This window comes from Equus caballus, chromosome 1 (assembly GCF_041296265.1).
Source record: "Equus caballus isolate H_3958 breed thoroughbred chromosome 1, TB-T2T, whole genome shotgun sequence".
NCBI classification, from domain to species: domain Eukaryota; kingdom Metazoa; phylum Chordata; class Mammalia; order Perissodactyla; family Equidae; genus Equus; species Equus caballus.
Window position 1 is genome coordinate 98,673,064 of NC_091684.1, and position 21,394 is coordinate 98,694,457.

At 38.9% G+C, this 21,394-nt stretch overlaps 1 protein-coding gene across 14 annotated transcripts in view; it reads right to left on the reverse strand.

Moving 5' to 3' along the window:
- Window positions 1-21,394, reverse strand: part of NRG3 (neuregulin 3) — a 1,011,269-nt gene that overhangs the window by 215,091 nt on the left and 774,784 nt on the right. For all 14 annotated transcript variants that reach the window (XM_070265734.1, XM_070265759.1, XM_070265717.1 and 11 more), the window contains exon 3: window positions 16,136-16,209. In XM_070265734.1, the coding sequence (XP_070121835.1) occupies window positions 16,136-16,209 (74 nt within the window). The remainder of the gene's footprint in view (window positions 1-16,135; window positions 16,210-21,394) is intronic.

The following is a 21,394-nucleotide window of genomic DNA, read 5'->3' on the forward strand; positions in this document are numbered from 1 at the left end:
AGAAGTATGGACAAATTCAAGCTTTGAATTTGTCAGAAAAGCACTAACACACCAGCATGAGTCATAGAAAGCTTTGCTGCCCTCGGTGGCTTCTCCTGAAACGCAAGATACAGTCAGCATCACACTTGCTTCTGAGTGACCTCTTTTCTATTTACAATTGTTCATTTTCCTCCCAGGTTTACTGAAACTATACTACTTTGTTGATAAAAGCAATTGCCAGGGACTTGTAAATATAGGTTCAGTTTTGAAACATGAAAGTTTATAACATCTCAAGAGGAAAAGATTCAAGGCCAAAAGAAGGATCAAATTGGGCATTGGGAGGAAGGGTCTAGTATTCCAGGACAAGTGGAAACCCAGGAAATGATTTGCCTGCCATTTGAAGATGTTGATATAAAGTCATTCATGATTAAGGCAAAATAGAATTAATCAGTATGCACATTATAGCTATATTTTCTGTCAGGGTGAAGGAATTTTAGTAGAAAAGCCCAAGAAGACATTGGAGAGGAGCTGTTGAGGTGCGGAGTGATGGATAAGACAGTACACAAGCACAAATGAGTTCTAGGGTCCCTGGCTGACTGAATTCTATCCCAGATCCTGAGAGAACTTTGGCCTCAGATCTCATTCACCACCTCCTTTCTTACAGGATTCGCGGGAAGACTGAAGACAAACAATACATTTTCACTTTTAGAGAAGACAAGCGTATAGAGTGAGTCCTTGGACTCTAAATCAGTGAGCATGCTAACTACGACCACAAAGTGCAAAAACACATTATGAAATATTGGTCAATACCAACCAGTGGAAGATGCTGGCATCCATGAGGGGCAACCTGGATTTACGAAGAACAAGTCAGGTTGACCTTATTTGCTTCTTTGATTGCAATACTAAACTGTCCTATCTATGTGAACCGGATACGCCACCTAGACCCATCATCAGATCCTTAAGGACAAGAAGAAAATAAAATAAGCATCAAATTTTGTTCTGTAGAATAATAAGCTGTGGCTGTTTTTATGTAGAGGAATTCATTAAAGATGGAATGATTTTTCCCCTCTTAGTAGATGTTTCTCTTTCCTAATATTTCCCAAACTTTTCTAAGCAGCCCGGAATTCCTACTTGGGATAACATTTGGTTCTTTTCTATTAGCACAAAGAAGATGTTCATTTCAGCATTCTTTGTCTTGCTGACCCAACCTGGATGGTGAACAGTTCAATTCCAAGATTATTAATAGCATAGTCATCTACATTATACAATTGCCAGCGTGCTTTTGTTCATGCTCACTACATATTAAGTTATGAATATCACTGACTTCTGATGCTATGCTAATACAGACCAGTAATGAGTCCCCCCCAAGAACACAATTTTTCATGTTAAAGTAATATATATTTGCTTTAGAAGGGAAACATCCTAAAAAGTAGAAAGATCGCGGAATGTTATAAAACAAATAATGCTGCATATGATCATGGGCTTGATCTCTGGATCACGAGGTAGTTTCCAATTACCTGGGGTTAAGGTTGTCCTTTGGAAATGTTGGCAAGTCTTCCCCCTGGCTATGAAAAGGACAAAGTGGGATGCCACTTTCAGAAGCAAGGCAGTCTTTCTCTCCTTCTCTCTCCCTCCTTCATTTATTTTAATCTTTAACTTTGCAACCTGGCTTCTTCAGCTTCATTAACTCATGGCCCATCGTGGCTACCTTTAAATGGAACAATCACCCCTAAGTCTATATTACTAATAAATTGTGAGTGGAGACTGAGTAAATAAGACCCAAATAGTCATAAATTTTCCGGGAGTGGGTAAATGAAAAAATATTTGCCCTCCTCAAATGTACATATAATAAAAGCTCAATAATTAAGAGTATTACACTGATGCACAAATAGACCAACAGAACAGAATAGGAAGATCAGAAATAGAACCAAATAAATATTTGATACTTAGTTATTTGATATTTTTATCTATTTATAAGTACATGATATTTAATATATAAATACCATTTAAGGTATCGACAGATATGCTATTTATAATGAATCATCTTGAGAATCTATGTAATCATCTAGAAAAAAAGAAACCTCTACCTTTTTCATGACGAGCAGAAAATAATGAAACTATCAAATTTAAATGGGAAAATTATTGAATAAAGTTGGAGTGAGGAAGATCTTTTAAAAGTATTACACAAAACCCAGTAGTCACAAAAGAAAATAATTGATTCATTCTAATATAAGAAAGAAAGAAGGAAAGAAGGAAAGGAAGGAAAGAAGGACGGAAGGAACGAAGGAACGAAGGAAGGAAGGAAGAAAGTTTCCTACTTGGCACAAATTATTATAATCAATGACAAAACGCAAAGGTCAAAAAAGAAAAACTATTTGAACCTCATATCAAAAAATCAAAGGCCTAAATTCCTTTATAAACAGCCCCAAGAAAACATAAGGAAAATGGCCAATAACTGAACAGAAAACTGGCCAAGGGATATTAAAAGAGTTCACAAGAAAGGAAATACAAATAGCTCTTAAACATATGAAAAGATGCTCCATGTCACTTATCATAAAATAAATTAAATTAGAAACTACATGAGACAGCACTCCTCACTTGCAAGTTTGAAGCAAGATAAAATGGTTTGATGAAACAACGCATTATGTCAAAGAGACTGTGGAGAAACAGAGGGTTTGGAGAAGGTTTGAGAATTTAAATTGGTGCCACTCTAGGAATGACAAAGAAGACAACACTAAATTCTACAAAATTACATACATTTGACTCAGATATTCTGCTTGTAGAAATTTATCCTACAAACTGTATAAAATAGCATATTATAGACAGCAAATAACTTAAATGGAAGCCTACAGATGAATTCTTAATTATGCCTTTATGTTATATGCGATCAATGTAAAAAATATATACATCATGAAATTATAAAAAGAATGAGAATGTTCTATACATACGGAAATAAAATGATCTTTAAGATTCACTGCTAAGTGGAAAACCAAAGGGTATATTATGAGCTGTTATTTATATAAAAAGGAAAAAGGATTTTTGCCCATTTTGCATTTACAAATATATTATTTATTCATATATTAATATATAATAAATGTCATTTATAACTTTAAAATATAAAATATAAAATAACTTTATAAAGATTTATAAGAAACTATCAGCATTGGCTACCTGTGAGAGAGAAATTGTGTGAATGGGGGATAGAAGCAGAAGATTTTATTGTAAATCCTTTTATACTGTTTGGTATTGAACTACGTGAATGTATTACTATCCTAAAATTTAAGAAAACTAAAAAATAGTATTTAAAATAAAATATTGTTACTATATTAATTATCCACAACACTTAGCAAAGTCACAGGCATTACTTGATGCTAAATGAGTTTTGAAGTGGATAGACTAAAAACATGTTCAAACATGAGAACTAGGAAATGTTACTTTGGACAAGTCTTTATTTCACTCTTTCATTCAAAATATACTTGAATGTCTGCTATGATGGAAGCGTGTTAAGCATTTGAGTCATAGCAGTAACCAGACCCAAGACAATCCCTGTTCTCCTGTAGAATCTACATTTCATTTTTCAACAATCTGCTGATTAAGTTCCATAACGAAACACAAAAAACAACATAAACAAAGAAAAACTAATAGAAAGACATGAGAAATAGTCTGAGGATTATATTTGGAACGATAGTGAAATATATTGAAGGAATAATGCCATTTTACAAAATACGTTCTATATTAAATTATGTTAGATGTCTCAATTTATGTCATCTTATATTTGACAATAAATCTCCATAGTTTTCTTCAGTTAGGTCTTACTGTCTTAGTCTTACTTGTATGGTTCAAAATGTTATCTTGTACTTGTCAGAATTAAATGAAAGAAGAAATACAACATGTGTGTGTACTTCATCAAGTTTCTTGCATGAACTAGAATAGGTCCTTATTAAACACTACTTGTGTCTGAATCAGCTTACATTATAGAAATGTTTATTTGAGTTTTAAATTCCTCATTGTTCACTCTTTATTGGGAGGCAGCATTTACAGATTAGCCACAAAACACTCCTATTGGATCTGAAATGTGTTTGTGGCCCACTGACATGGGTTATGCCCAATATTTGGAAATTTCTTGCAGGTGTAACCACACAGCATTACTGAGAAGACAAGAAATCAGGGAAAACTGGAAATTTGATAATCTCCTCATGGTTTAAAACACAGTGCGAATCCAGTGTTGATCTGCCAGATCAACTCACATTAATTCTCCCACAGAACTTCCCCAAAGGGACTGAAGTTTTCAAGATTCCAAAGAAAATGTAGACAGCGGAGACCTCAACCAATACAAATGAACAGTTAAAAGTGATGCATAGAGAGGCTGAAAAGATATGGGAGCCAGAAAATTGGAAGACCCAGTGCCTGTTATCAAAAGTTTATTCTCATAGAAAATGAATCTTCAAATTCATCGTGACTCCTCACAATTTTATCAAGTGCCTGTTGCGTGTTAGGAAATAGATTATGTGCCTTGCTCTGTATGGCTTAAAACAATCATTTTATCCCAAACTGTACTTACTATGTACCCATCTTTTCATCTATTTTAAGTTGAATTTATAATCATACCACTAGCCATGATATTTAAGATATTCATTTGAAGAAATGTTGGAGAATGTCTTGCTCTTAACTCCTCATGAAAAATAAATAAATAAATGATAGATAGATAGATAGATAAATGAAAGGCTCTTCTTGCAACAACTAATCCAAAACATTTTCTATGCTACTTTGTCCTTGACATGTCAGTTCTTTGGTTTAAAAATAAAAACACAAACGTTGTATTGGCCCCAAGCAGAAAGCACTTGGAAAGCTACAGTATAAAATCAGCAGATGTGAATTTAAATTTCTAGAAACTGAATAATTTTGGTGGATTAATTATATTCTCTGAATCTCAGTTTCCTCATCTACAGAATGACCATGATTAAAGGTGGGTAATCAATGTGGAAGTGTAGATAGAGGCTGGCACATAGTAAGTCCTCATTCCATGAAAACATCTCTGTTGGAATTTGAAATATGCCCCTCATATTAAGAAAATTCATAACCCTGTGAGTCTGATTACTGCCAACAATGTGCTTGATTTTTATACTTCTCTGTGCTCACTTTTATAATCCACATTATGAGAGATTATTTACAATTTGTGTCCAATTTTTAAAAAATCTATAGAAACTGAAAGAGTGCTGGTAGTACCAGGTTAGAAATGAAGATGGTAATAGCTCAAATCCTTCCATTTCAAGTCAGTCTCTCAAGAGTGAAATTGCTCTACCATCCTATCTTAAAATAGTTGTCTTAAGGAAAGGAGGATGGTGGGTGTGCAGCTTGGTACTGCACTGTGTTGGTTGTCGCCCAGCATCCACATCATATAAGACACATCAAAAGAAACAAGTAATTCTGGTGCCTATCTCCAAAACATAACAGCTCCTGGGCATAGAGTATAAATAGATAGATGCGTTTAGGAAAGTCTTATTAACATAGGTGAAAATCACTATGATTTTTTTTCTGTATTTTGTAGAAAGTAGTAATAACTTACTAGTGATACATGTAACGTTATTAGAGGTAACTGAAATTTATTTAAAATGCAGTATGAGGAAGAAGAACAAAAAGCCAGGAGCAAGGGAATCTCAGATGCCCTGGACACCCTTAGGTGAAGGCCAATTTGTCTTGTGGTTATTGCTTCTTTGCTTTAAATTTTCAGGTATTCTTGGCCACATTTTCCATCACTTTTCTTTCAATTCTTCCTTATCCTCATTCAAACATCTACCATTCGGAAACTTCCAGACAAAAAGACCATTGAAATATTCCCCAAAGATTGTCCCTTCAAAGATTTTCAGCGAAAATGACAAATAAATTATAGATCTTGGGAGAAAGTTACGTCAATGTTTAAATCTGGGGTGGGAGTGCCATCCTCATGCATAAGTAACAAGCCAAATATGACGAATATAGAAATAAACGGCAAAATATTGTGTCTATAAAATTAAATTGTACCGAAGACTGAACTGACTCAGACTTCAACCAGCTTATCTGAGTAGTAACAATCCTATGAAGATCCTTCAAGTTAGAGAGCGTGGGGGAAAAGGGCGGGGAAGAACCTGAGCACCCTTTTCGAGCTGGGGGCCCCCCAGAACAGGTAGCCCATGGGTTACTCAGCTCCAGGCCTGCATCAAGCGCTGGTGTAGGTGCCCTGTAGACAGGGCTAAGATTTCCTCTTCAGGTTCCACAGCAGAAAACTCCTGAGGACCAAAATGAACACACAGCACCACCTCAGGACATGCCTCCTTAGCGCCATGGTGGGACTCCCTCGTCCCCCAGGCTTTGAACCTGCCCTATTCTGCCAGAGACTGAAGAGGCCGTTGGAAAGACATAACTAGATAAAACCGGTTGTGTTCTTCACTTTCATCCTGGCCCACAGTTTGTAAAGGGAGGCTATGTCAGACGACACCTCCAATTCCAATACAGAGGAAAGTTTATAAAGTCACGTAGAAAAATAATGATGCTCAAAGGAAGAGGACCACTGTGAGGACTTGTAATAATTATAACTCTATGGCAAAGAGGTACTGTCAGGCTTTAAAATTGTCTCTTCATTTTTCACTTCTAGACTGTATAAGCTATGGGGTTCAAATTCCAGCCCTACCACTCACTAAACATGTATCCTTGAGGTAATAATTATACTTATCTTTGTTTCAGTTTCTTCATCATTAAAATGGAGGGTTTTATTGTATTTACTTCCCAGAGCCATGCGAAGATTATGTGTAAAATGCTTAGAACGGTGCCTGGTACACAAGAAGCATCACGACGTCTTTGTTACTATTGTCATTCTTTTAACAATTATTGAGTAAATAAATATGTATTGTAGACAATTAGCAAAATATTGACAAGTAAAATTATGTGTAATCCTACAACATTTTACAAAGGATTGCCTCCAAGTTATTTTTTTAAAGGGCATATATTAAGTGTAAACGTACATACTTTACAAATTTGGGTGACCATATAGTCGTGCTTCCCATTTTGTTGTCATTGTAATTATTCATAGATCTGTCTTTCACCTTAAGCATCCTAGGTTAAATGATAAGTTACACAGTCCCCCTATTCTTACCATATATACTGTTTTCAATCCGATCTTTTATTAAATGTCATGCAAAGGCCATTTTTCATCAGATATTGTTCTAAAGTATTACATGTAACAAGTTCCTTATAGTACATCATTGAACCATATTTAATCAATCAAATCATTATCATTTTTAAAAACAAGACAAAATATATGGAAATAACATTATGAAGTGTAATATATATTATAAATTTCTGACTGTATTATCTCTATCCATACAAGGGAAAATCTGTGAACAGCACTAAATGTGCATAATTTTGGAGTATATGATTGAGATCTCTTTGTATCAATGAGGAAACTTCAGATGATTCAATAAATTCTGTTGTGAAAATTTTTTAACTCTACTTTTTACAATATTATTCCTAATCTCAAACTATACACTAATATAAATTTCAGATAGATTATGACTGTGTATAAATATGCATGCATAGATTATAAATAATAATAAATTATGTACATAATAAAATTTTAATAGCTAAGTAAGTAAAATATTTATTTCATTTCATGGTGAAGAAAGCCCAAGTATTAACTCATATGAACAATTTTTTTAAGTAATTGTTAGATTTGATTACATAAAAGGCAAAACTTCTGTATGTTTCAAAAACACTATAAATAATGAATCAGAGCAATCTGGAAAATCACAGCACATATGATAGTGCATCGTTTATTAACCTCAAAATAACAAAGCCTTTTAAAGAAAACAAAAAATTACAAGATTTGAAAGTGAGGCAAAGAATTAAAAAGTTCACAAAAGTAGAAATGAAACTAACCCATACACAAATGAAAAAATGCTCAATTTTGCTGGTAGTCACAGAAATTCTATTTAAAACTTTGGTGAGACATAACCTGCCCTATAAAATTAGCAACTAAAAAATACTATTCAGTTCTGGTGAAGGAAAAAGTGAAACCAGCTTTCTCATACGGTGCTCATGGAAATGTTAATTGATCCAACTTTTTTGGAGGGAAAGTTAAGAAAGGGTATCAAAATCTAGAAATTTATCTGTAAGAAATAATCTGTACCTCAAGGTAGAGACTTATGCATAATGCTTGCCAATCACTGTAATTATGAAAAATTGGAAAGACACTAAATGGTCCAATAATTGGTTAAATAATTTATATTACATGCTTATAATGTTATACTTTTTAATTAACAGTTTAGAAGAAAATAAAATTATATAACACTGTGAGAAAAGGGTCACAATATATTAAGTGGAGAAAAACACAAATTACAAAATATGTATAGAATGATCCCAACTTTGTAAGAAAAATGAGCATATTATGTAATGAGATTTAGCATCTAATTCCTCCTACCTCAGATTTCATTAAAGTGTCAATATAATGGATAATAGATAATGAAGCGTGAAATAAATCACCACATGCAAATTTATGAAGGAAATAATCAAATAATCTAGAGCCATTCCATAGCAGATGATCTACCTCACTGACTTTGAAAATATGAAGGGCGAGAGAGAGATGGGAGAGAAAGCCCTCTTGGTTCTGGGATTCTGCACGTTGGGACAACAGATGTGCTAGCAGGCCCTGTGGACTAGCTCGGGGACACACACGAGGGAGACTGACTGGGCGCTGTCTTAAGACCAGCCCCAGAGGCCCCTGAGCAGGCAGAAGGACAGTCCATCATCTTCTGCAGGTGGAGTGGACCTCCAGCCAGCCAAGGCTCAATTAGCAAACTGGGGAGACCCAGCAGAGCAGGGGGCTGTGGGAGGCAAGGACAGCCATGCCTTCCTCTGGCCCCAGGAGCCCTGCTTTCAATGTAGTGGTTAACACTGAATATGAATATACCACATGAAAATTATAAAATAGTTGGAATGCTATGCACTTGGATGATTATTAGTGGTTATCTCTGGATGGTGCGATCATGGGAAATTTTTTCTTTATTGTAAATAGGTTTATCTTCCTAGTGTTCTAGAAATGGTGTGCAATGGCATGTTTAATTGCTTATGTGTTCTGTACAATTTAAAAGGGTAGACTTGAAGATATTAGCAATCGAATATACGAAAATGCCACAGACCTGATATTATTAATGGACTTTATGAGATAAATAGAGGCATGGTCAAAATCTGATGACTGTTACTCCTCTTTCAAGACTAGAAAAGTAGTAATGAGTTACAGATATTACATATTAATCCATTCTGCACAGAACATTTTTATGGCTACTGGAAGACAGAGTAACGTAAAAGATAAATATTCTGAGTAGATTCCAGTTGGAAGACACCCCCTCTCATTGGTATGGAGTAAAGAACCAAGAGCAAGTGATAATTAGTTTACGCTTTCTGCCCTCAAGAATCATATGTTTCTCCAACTAATTTATCAATTGAAATTTCCTTCCCAGGACCATGTCGCTCACCTCCAAGGAGAGTCCTTCACACTCTAGTCTAAATGACACTTGTAAAGTTGGGCAGTGTGCATCCTGTGCAACCTGTGCAAAGCCACAGAACTCCGTGTGAAAAGCTCACCACAATGCTCCTGTTTGAGAAGCCCATATCTCTCCTTCCACTTTACGTGAAGTTTCACTGACCCCACTGTTGTGATATTTCCTTAAGCTGTCTTACCTTTAATGTGTGTTCTTATTTGTACTTGTTTTGTACATTTTTTCTTGCCTCTATGCAAGGAAGATATTTGAGGTCAGGTAATATGTCTCGTGCTTTTTAATCCCTGACAGCACTTGTCTCTGTGCCTTGTACACTGTGTAGTTGTAAAGGCAATAATAACAGTTATACAACCAGAAGAATGACCATAATAGTAACCATTTGTTGGGCTCTCACCAGGTGCCAACCACAAAGGGCTCTGAATGGGTTATTTTATTTAATCCTCACAATAACTGTATGCATTAGAGACTATTAATATCTTATTTTATACAGAAGAAAACCAGAATCCATCAAGGTTAAGCAACTCGTCCTTTGTCAAACTATTAGTCAGATTTTGAATGAATGAGTGAAAAATTATTTCCCTCTCTTGCAGACAGTGCATTCTTTGGAGCCTAGAAGTCAATCTAAATAAATACTGTTTACTAGACTTTGAGTTTATTGATGGTAGGATCCTTAATTATTATTATTTGAATTCACAGCATGCATACTTTATATGCACATAAGTACTTGGGGAATAAATGAGTGAATGAATAATAAGACACATTATTTCAGGGGCTGGCCCTGTGGCGCAGTGGTTAAGTTTGCAAGCTCCGCTTTGGTGGCCTGGGGTTCACCCGTTTGGATTCCAGGCACAGACCTATGCACTGCTCATCAAGCCATGCTGTGGCAGCATCCCACATAAAATAGAGGAAGATTGGCACAGATGTTAGTTCAGGGCAAACTCCCCCCCTCAGCAAAAAAGATATATTATTTCAGCTGTGCATTTGACCCCACTTCTCAATGGCTTAGAGGAACAGCCTGCTCTATACTAAGGGTTATTTTCTTCTTTTAACCACGATGGGCAGGGGATCCTTCTACAGATAGAGAAACTGAGGCTCAGTTACACTGATTTGCCCAAGGCCACATTGCTAAGAGCAAGTGATCACAGGATTAGAACTAAGACCCTTTAACTCCTAATTCCGAGCAGCTTTGGTTGCACTCTTCCATCTAATTGTTGACACATGGAATGCATTTCTATGTATTGAGTGAAATCGAGAAAGGCAAGTGTGGAGCATGGGTCTCTGTGGGAAGCTCCCCGCTGATACTCTTCAAGAAAACTTTCTGCGACTGCTTAGCCAACTCCTGCCCAGGCTCTCAGGCCCCACTTTGGTTCTTCGAGGCTGCTCTCAAGTTTCCTTCTCCCTCCCTGTGCCCTGCATGGCAAAGGAGCACCAGTGTGCCCTGAGCTTAATGGTCTGGGCACTGGGGGAGTGATGACTCAGTGGACTTCCTGGTACACAGAGAAGGAGACCTATTGCCCTCAAGACTGACGAGTTTGTTGTCTCTGCAAACCACTCAGAAGTGGGTTGTGTTGACTGGCTCACTGTGTGATGCCCCCTCTTGGGCTAGAACCAAATGCGATGGCAACTTTGCTTTTTGGATTCACAAAGTGATTATTCCTGGAAAGTTGGGACACTCAAGTTTTGGAGTGATAGGAAGTCTAAACCCTTGTCATCTTTTCTGCTAGCTTTCATTTGAACCACACCCAGACCAGGCTCCTGGCATATTACAGGGCACTCTGAGGGCAGAGCCTGGGTTCAGAGATCCAAAGAAACAGAAGTGTGAATGGCCCAAGATGGAGTCACTCATGCTAAGCCCCATATCAGCAAACTAAAACTTAACTGAGCTTCTGTGCTCAACTTCCCCAGATAAGGAAGGCCAACCAGTCAGCACTTGCCTGCTCAGCACAGGTTACCTAACCCGGCTCCAAGACTTCCCTTTGCTCCACATAAGGAAAGTAACCTGCTTTAACCAATCGGCAAATGCGCAGGATAACTTCCTTTTCTCTGCTCACTTTGGTGTATAAAAATCTCTCACCTTGGACAGCTCTTTGAAACATCTTTCTATCTGCTAGATTGGATGCTGCCCGATTCATAAATTGCTGAATGAAAGCACACCAGATCAGTAATAGTCGGTGGAAAATGTTCTCTTAATAGTTTATATGGACTAGAGGTAGAAGTTAGCCTGCACTCTCCCATGGTGGAGACTGGATGACTCTGAGAGTTTAAGCTGTACAAGCCCCATGCCAAAGCTTGGGCCTGCAGACTTGTCACCTGCCACCAGCCATGGGGACACTGGGTGTTGGACAGGAAGTCACGACGAGGTCTGGGACTGGCTGCCTCTGGCTGTGTGTGAGGAGGAGGACCCTCAACACAGACGGATGTCTCCTCCACCCGCCCCCTGCTTTGATACTGCCCTGAATCCATTCTCTGGAGCTTCTCTCAGGCTTCACTGGCCAGTGATGAGCTCAGGATCTTGATGATAACTCAGGTTGGCACGTGCCCCTAAGAGAGGAGACCCAGGAAAATATCCTTGGGCCAGCTCATGGCTCTTCAGTTCCTCTAGCTCTGCTTCAAGGCTGGCGAGGGTACTCAACCTGGGTGGGGATGGGTGGTAAGGAAGAGAGGACAGGACAGGAGCCTACTGGTTGATCCTGTGTTTGTGGGGAAAAGGGACTAGTCTTAAGAAACTACGTTAGAAATCCTCAAGAAGCTTGTGGGGGCTTCGTGGAAGCTGACTGCTGCTGTCCATGGGTAGGGCTGGCAGAAGCCGGAGGCAGGGTGCAGGGCTCTGCTCTTCAGGAATGCCAACTCAGATGGTGCTGGCTCCTGCGCAGAAGGTCACATCCTCTCCATCCTGACCAAAGTCCCTTCTTCTCATTGCCTTCCTTCTGAAGCCCCTACTACTCATCCTTGTGATGGGAATGTGGCTTCTGTACATTGAGTCCATCTGAGGGTTTAATGAACCTGATAGCTACATGCATTAGATATTTTTTCAAAAACTGACATAAAGGCACTTTATAAGTTTGATTCTTATGAGGATACAAGTCTTCCTGAGTGGAGTTAACTACAGGTTCTCTGCGGGTGGGGTGGGGAATGAGTTTTTGGAATAGCAGGTCTGAGAATCCAGCATGGGGTCACAGTGAAGACACTGGTCATAACAGCTATTGAGCAGAGCTCTCACAGTGACATCCTGGCTTCATTTCCCCAAATGCAGATTATTTGAGATTTTATTTATTCTTTTAAATTAATTGACAAAGGTGCACCCTTCTGATCAACTCTGCATTGCCTGGGGGAGAATAAAACAGCCAAGGCTTCTAGCCCCCCGTTACCTGGAATTTCACCAAAGAGAACATGCATTGGAGGAAGGAACCGGGAAGGAGAGGGAAGTGGGGAGAGGAGGCAAAGCAGAGGGCGGGCGTTAGACAGAAGCTTATTTCCCGAGCATAGAGTCATTCCAGAGATATCATGAGCAGCAAATTAAGCGATCCTTCAGCAAGAATTTTGACAAGGAAATTTCATTAGGGATTTGACTCTCCCTGGAAGCTCAAGTTGCTGCATTAAGATATGAAAATTGTGCAAATATTGTTCCTTAGAATAATGTTGGCTGCAGTTCACTGAGTTTCAATCACTGAAATTTAGAGTGATAAATGTCACATTGGAAATAACTAGAGGAATGAGGGGTCTAGCGAAGGGAGGGGAGAGCTCGCCATGTGGAGCCGTGGCCCTGGAGTCGTTTAGATGGGAAGTTAGACGCCAGCATTAACTAGCTGTGTGACCTTGAGCAAGTTGATCTAGCATCTCTGAGGCCTAATTTCTTCATCCATAAAATGTGAGCAATTGCCAGCAACTCTCTGCTAGACTGTGATTGTGAGGCTTTCACACAAGACTCCAGATACAGCCCTTTGGCACAGTGCCCGGCACAGGTAAAATCTAAACCTGTGATTGCCTCATTGGGGTGATGCGTGAGGGAAGTAGGCTAACGTTTATCTGGCACTGACTCCTTGTCAATCTTGATACTTATTATTGTTGCCATTATTCAGATGAAAAGCCAGAGGCTCAGGGGCCAAATGCATCTGCCAAGGTGACAAGAGTAAATGTTCTCACCCAAATGGTGCCCATGCTTATGTATACACAGACTTTTCTCCCTCCGTAGATTTTGGGGGCCTCAGAGCCTAAATCCTGTTTGGACAACTTTGTGCTAACAGAACCTAACTGATTAGATGGCCCCCTTTGCGGCTGCTCAGAAAATATTTGTGGAATGAATTAATGATTGCATAAATAAATGGATGCAACCATGGGTAAATGGAAGATATGATACTTTCCCCATCTTCCCATTTAAACTGTGTCTCAGGGACTCATCCATAAGCTTCTCAACATTTATTTTATTTTTTTATTTCAAGGCATTATGATATTTTGATTCACATAATGACGCGCCATTTTACAGAAAACAGGAGAAAAAGGGGAAAAAATTCATATACTTCCATAGCCCAAGTACTAAAAGTCCCCTTTAGCACTTTAGTATATGGGTTTTTTTTACATTTGCACCAAAGGATGTTCCTATTACAATCTTAAATGAAAATAATTTTCCACCTTGCTGTTTTACTCTATAGGAATATTTCATACAGCTATTATTTTAATGATAATTGAATAAAACATGATAGATGTGCCATATGCTATTTTACATAAACATAATCTTATGTTGGTTTTTAGAATGTGTCCATTTTTTCACCATCATAAATATTGTTGCACTAAATATTTTATACACTTGACACCTAGGTGTTCAGCGTTAGTGACTCTGACCACAGGATCATTTTTCTTTGAGGAGCACACAGTTCTTACGGTGGGCCTCACCCTCAACTTCTGCAGTGATAGACTATGATATTCAGTTGGAGGGCAAGGGTGCAATCAAATTGTTTAAAGGCAGATGATTTTACCCATTTTGTACCATATGCAGCCGGGTCCCAGTACCCTGTACTTGATAGATATTCCACAGCTATAGACGAAGAGAAAACGGAATGAAGGAAGGAAAGAAGGCAGGGAGGGAGGGAGGGAGAGAGAAAGCATAAAGGGAAGAAAGAAAATAATGAAGAAAAAGACGGAAGGGAAGGGGAAAATTGAAGGAAGGAAAGAGAGAGGAAGAAAGAAAAACAAAGAGAAAAACTAGGTACATCAGATAAATTGAAAAAAAGAAAGAAAGAGAAAAAAGAAACTATTGCACCCATTCTTCTTTGTCAGCTTTCTAATATTCCAAATACATGTCTTCAGCCACAACCACACCATTCAAACATCAGCTTAGCAAGGGGCCAAAATGACAAGATGAAAAAGATACAACACACTCCAGTAAAGGCCCCTATCTGGGTAATTCTTAGAGACCAGTGCCTCACATTTCAGAGAACGGAGATAATCCATGGCTGGTCTGGTTGTTAGCTATTAGATCACCTTCACTTTTCTCAAGGAGAGCTAAATTTGCAAAGAAAAGACTGGTTAACACTGTATGGTGGCTTGCCTTGTCAACATAAAACCCAATTAAATTAAATTAAATTAAACTTTTCCTTTTTTAAAAAAAACTTTGCATTTACTTGTGGAAGTCTAGCTAGACAGGGGAAAAATGAAATGCACATTTTGAAAAGATGTTGAAAGATGCCTAGACATGTTCATTATGCAGCCACGTGCACACTCAGGCGCAGGGCAGCCTCTGTCTGTTGTCAATACACAACGTTTTGCTAAACTTTGTGTTATGCATGCTTGGTATTTAGAAAACCATAACACTGCCTTTACGGTTTAGAAATGCCTGTCATTATCCTCACCGAACTAAATTGCTGATTCAATAAAATTCCCCTTTCCTTAGTGGGGATTCAATTGTAGCTGTCATTGAAAGAGCAGAAGATTACTTACAGATAAAGTAAACATTTCACATTTGACCAGAATTAGGCATATTAGTATAGAATGCTACTTTTTACTCCATATAGAAGCAGAAACTAATGACTAGCAATATTTCTTAGTGGCAAATTGTCTCATTAATGGAAAAAGAAATAATTTATCGTTAGTAATGTAATTGCTGATATGCAAATAGCATTGCTAAAAATGGGGTTTGCGACGTTTGTTTGAAAACATATAAATTGACATGCATATTTTCTTACTTCAGTAAGGTAAAGGTTAATAGGTTTAATATTATCTCAAATTACCAACTAGACGGTAAGAACCAATATGATATGGTAGTTTCTATAACATTCTTTTGGATAAATAATAAATTCTTTCATTTATCTGTATCCTTGCTTTTGTAATCGGGTTGGGGAGGGGGAGCCTGAAAGCTAACGGAGCAGGATTTCCTGGAGTCTCCAGCTTAGGTTAGTGATGGAGCTGAATCTGGACATCAGCCCCATCGCTGGAGAAGACCTAGACCCAGAATGAATTGAGTTGGTGTTGAGCAATCTGTGAACTCCAACTTGTGCCACCAGTTTCCACCCTTAGCATCTTTCAGAGACACATGACTGACATTCAGCCTTCAGCCGAGCTAGCAACCATCGCTCAGAGTAAGGGCTGCCTATACACTGTGTTCAGAGAGAGAAGAAAAGTGCTTGACCTACTTGGATCCGATAAGATGGAATCAGTTTTCGGCAGAAATTGATCACAACGGACTCCCTGGTAGCCTTCTTTGCACCTGAGGAAAGGGGACAAATGACAAACATACACATGTGGTTGTGAAAGATTCAAGATTTCAGCAAGCAGAATAGTCACTAATTACAGAAAGGTGAGAACAGTGCCATCATGCTTTTGTACAATTTGACTAGGTCTGTTCCTAACACCAACAGGCAGACTTCAAAGTCTATTTCTGTGCAAAGAGCCAGCACTGCTTTGCTTTTTAGATTTTACATGTAAGACCTAACAAGGAAATTGAGGAGCATTTTAAGATGCCCCTCACCGCAATCTGAGTGATGGTTATCCTCAGATTATAATTCTGGATACAAGTACACTTTGTGTTATGCAACACACTACTCTCCTGCAAATGCCTTTCAGAAGCATCATATTGCAAGCGTCATTTTTCTAATTAAAAAGCATTTTCTAATGTAACTGGTCAAATATCATCAGTAGATTTTGGCTACTGTTTATTTATTTAGTTTGTGCTTTATTCGTTTGCTCATTAGTTAATTTCCCTTTTTTTTTTTTTACTTAGTTATTCTTCAAGTCACTGTCACCTAACCTCTTGGCCAGAAATAACAGCATTTATTTCAGATCCGGCAAGATCTGAAAGGCACCTATCTCTGTGTGCAAGGTCTCCGTGCATTTTCTCTAAACGCACATCTTTCTCTTTTATATTCAGCAAACATGTGCAAACTGCCTGCTTTTCCTTAGGCATCCGACAAGGCAGCTTTCCTGAGGCTGGCATGATTCGGAGGTGAGGAATCTGGCTGGGAGCACTGCAGTGAGGCGCCTCGCCTGAGCCCTGCTGGTCCTCTGTGGAGTCTTCACATGGCTCTCTCAGTCAGGGCTGCTCCTGACCCAGCTGGCAGTTGCAGGACCAAATGCAGCGAGGCCCTGATGCATGCTCTGAACAGTCTCAGTGAGAGGGGAGATGCATTTAGTAGTCGGCCTGAAGCTTAATCTGTCATGCTCCACTTAAGCAGGAAGCATCCATTGTTGCCTGTGGGATGAATCTGTCGTACTTACAGAGGAGGAAATGGTGCTGCTGGGGTAAAAAATCAGATTTAGAAAACAGTTCTCTGGTTGTCTGAAATCTGTGAAATCAACAGAAGAATTCAAAGAGATCGCTCTGTCAGAGAGGGGAGCCGTGAATTCCTTCTGCAGACTATGCTTTGTTTTCTGAGTATGATAAACTATTAGATAGGGCCTGTTGCAAGCGCAGCAGCAACACTGAAAGCATCTGGGTGGTTATTCTCCCTCTCATTGTGAGCCAAATGGAAATTCAGGTAATCGGGCACCTCTCTTGAGCACCTTTTAAGCGGGGCAAACTGGAGTGTATTTGGCTTTTTTCCTCGCAGACTGAGAACAAAGACTTCTGATATATGGATACTGCAGATACCCAACAGGTTTAAGCAGCCACATATTTTCATAAGCTTTTTGGAAATTCACTTATTGCATTGGAATTAAAGCAGGCATATCAGTGGTCTATAACGGCAAAAAGTCAGAACAGACTTAGGACCGAAGCACATCTGTGGTGAAAAAGTAAATTCCCGTTCTCTGAGAGCAGCCCTTGTGTAGTTGGTATGGCCTTTATCCAGAATTACCTGAAGCTCAGTGCTCTCATTCTCATTTCCCTGTCACAATGCGCTCTGTGCTGGTTGTGTTATAATCTGCGTTAATTTTTTGGAGGTTTTTATTTTCAACAAATGTGGGAGATTTTAAGCATACTTTCCTCTTTGTATCTTCTTTTAATATGAAAATGTTGTCCCACAGAGACAGCTGCTTTTAAGGGGAAGTGCTTTTTCTGTTTTGTTTTGCTCTATAAAGGTTCTTCATAACTTAAAATACATGATTCCATTGGCGTGTGGAAAAGAAAATAAGGAAAGATGTTTGAAATTGTTCTCATCTCAAACTGATTTTCCATGAGTTTGAGCCCACTGGGAAGTTATCAGGCCTTATGGAGTATCAGGAAAATTGCACAGGGAGTGTCTTCCTCCTGCCTTCATAGCTGTGTGCTGTGGATAATAGAGTGTGATGACATTGCGCCAGCCCAGCCCAAGCTAGGAAAGCCGCCAGAGGCTTGTGATGGGGTCTGCAGCAAACCCAGCTCCTTTGCTAAGCAGGCAGTGTCCTTGCTAATTGGTGCTGGGTTTTAAGAATGACAAAGTAAAATTTCCATTTAAAAATCACACGTATGTCACCTTGATAAGTTCAGACCCATCCAAACGTGAAGACGCAATGTGGCCAGCAGGTAATGCCAATGAGGCCGATTGAATTTATGACAATATTGAAGAATGAGACAAAGAATAAAAGGTTCCAGATGCACTTGTATTAAATAGATCAAGTTTGGCGAATCTTCTGACGTCTTTTGAGAAATAACATTGCATGTTTGTTTTGGTTTTGGTTAGTGTTGGGGGCGGGGGTTGAGAACATTTCTTAAGAGTTTTGTTTTAGAAATATAAAGAGAAATTCATAAACTAGAAACTTCTTTCTGTTTGTTCATCTTAATGAAGCATGACAGAATTCGTAAAATTTAAAAAGTACATGTGTAATCTTTACTGGTAACTACAAGTCCCCCCCCCCCCCAAAAAAGCACAAATCTCATACTTTACCCAGGTTAATATTTTATTATTTTTCTACTCTGCATTGCTTTCAAAACTGCAGTCAATTTGCCCATTCCCTGGTCTCTGAATTCCTTTACCCCTGAGAAGTCTTGCATCACAGTGATTTTATTAAAAGTTGCAGTGTTCCTGGGGAGGGGTTTTACAGGTAGGTTTTGATTCTACAACTGGAGGGCCAGAGAGTGGGGAACAGTGTTAGGGTGGGACATACAGCCAAGGTTGACCAACAACTGTGTGAAGAAAATAGGAGAATTATTATCAACAGTGAAACAACCCCAAAGCAAACTCCAGTCTGCAAGAGCTAAGAAAGGTTATCCTGAAAAAAAATTAGTCTTAAACTCTGTGTGTTTATCTATTCTGAGGTGAAAGAGTTGTCACTTCAAAAACCAGTGAGATCTTGACCACGCTGTTTGTGTTGTTTATTTCCAAACTTAAAAGGCAGAGTGGAGGAGACTTAGCTGAAGAGGAGGGAAGGTGAGGAGTTGAAGGGCGACCTGCAGTGGGGTGACCCTGAACATGAGAGATTGGCCCCTGGCAATGACGTCGGGGGAAGAGCTTGCAGACTCAGAGCCCAATCTAATAGGTCAGCAAAGTCTCTCTCTTCTGGCGAGCCTGAGGGCCAAATCACAAACCGGGGCCTCCCTTTCCACGGGAATATGGCCACCTGCGTGGTTTCCAGTGCAAGCATCACGTTTTCTACTCCTTACATCCTTCTGACATGGCACTCACTCCCCTCCCACTTGTTCAACTGCACCTAAAATAACAAGCCACCCCTTCTGTTCATTTTTCCTCTTCTGCATTGTCCCTGAGGAAAAGCTCAGTTTGAGCGAAAAGTTTTAAAAGGGAATCCTTGGGCAAAAGAGAAGAAGAGAGTAATAATGACAAAGGTGAGAAGATACAAAATGCATGATTGTTGGCTAGAATTGAATCCCTGTTCCGTCCGGTACAATAAAGCAGAAGCAGTTGACACATCACCCAGCCTGGATGTGGAGGACCCCAAGGAAGACACTTCTGTAACGGGCAGGTCATTTGCTAATGTTCACAGAAATTGGCATCCTTTGGTTAGCTAAAAGGGATTACCAAGGCCATCAAACCTCACTGTTAACTTCAAACCATTCCCATCTCTCCTCTTACAATAGACAAATGCCATTTCATTTCTTTGGGCCCATTTCCTGAATGACGACAAAGTTAGAGCTAACAATATTAGCGACTTTGGGAAAAAATTGAAGAACTTTCGCTTCTGACTAACAGCCTCCCTACATTTCCAGATTAATCTTTAATTTCTCCCTTTTCCTCCTGTTAGGAAAATAAAACAAAACAAAAACAAATAACACAAAAGCTGCTCCATTGAGGGGACTGTGCTGTTAGTCCTCATCTGTTGATTCCCTGGGCATTTACTCACTAACGGAAGGTGTTCACTCCCTTCCTCTCCATTCCTGCTCTCTCCTCATTGTCAGGGTCTTGATTACCCACGCGGAAGGCCCAGCTGACACATGGTCTCTTAGCATACGTCTCCCTCCTCTATATCAGTGGTTACGAGTGTTGACTTTATATTCTTGCTTCTCCACTTAGTATTTGGAGTGGATGGAATTTAGGCAAATTATTAAATATCTCTGCTCCCCAATTTCAACCCAAAGAACATGGGATGATATCAGGAAGAAGAAAAATGAACAAGCACACATGGTTGATATTATCCACATGCATTTTGGCCATTTTTATGCATAAAAACCTTATATATACAGCATATCTGCAAAAATGCATTTTGCATAATTTACATAGAGAAATGTATGAAGGATAAAAAAGCATTAAATGTTTACTTCAGTCCCTGTGTGGTGCTGGGTCTCAGTACATATTCTGGAGAAGATATACATGCTTCCTTCCTGGAACCTTAATTTTAGACATAATATTTAAACTAACAGAAATCAATTAACTTCCAAGGGAAATGGTGGTGAGCTGTATGGTTTGTTTCCTGACTGTGTCAACGTTTATTCATAGAAAAAAGGCAATTCTTCTTTGATGGTACAGGAAAATAGACACTTTGTCAGTGATATACAAGCCTGCCAATTTAAGGGGCCTATTAAATGCTGGTTTGAAAAAGGAATAATTCCTCCAGCTATTCTTCTCTATCTCCTGCCCATTCTCTTCAGCCTCAATTTCAGCCGTCAGTTGAGAAGAATGGAAGGATCATCAGGATTTAAACTTTACATTTTAGAAGCAAAGCGGTTTAGCACACTGCCTGGTTTTAGATTCTGGATTGGCTGCTTACTCGCTCCTTAGCCTTCCTGTGCCTCCTTTTCTTCATCTGTAAAATGGACATCATCATAGCAGCTCCCACCTAGGATTATTATGAGGAATAAATTATATAAGACCTGTGGTTCATGGTAAGTACTCAATAAATGTTATTTTTTCCTATTCTTTGAATTTAGAATCATCGTCCCGGCTCCTCAAGTGAAGAAATGGAGGTTCAGAAAGGTTAAGTATCTTACCCCAAAATCACAATGCTGGTAAGGATTTAAACTATAAGCAAACTCAACTGGGGTTGACTTTCAAGTCTTTGCTGGATCAGTGTCACTTTCTGACATT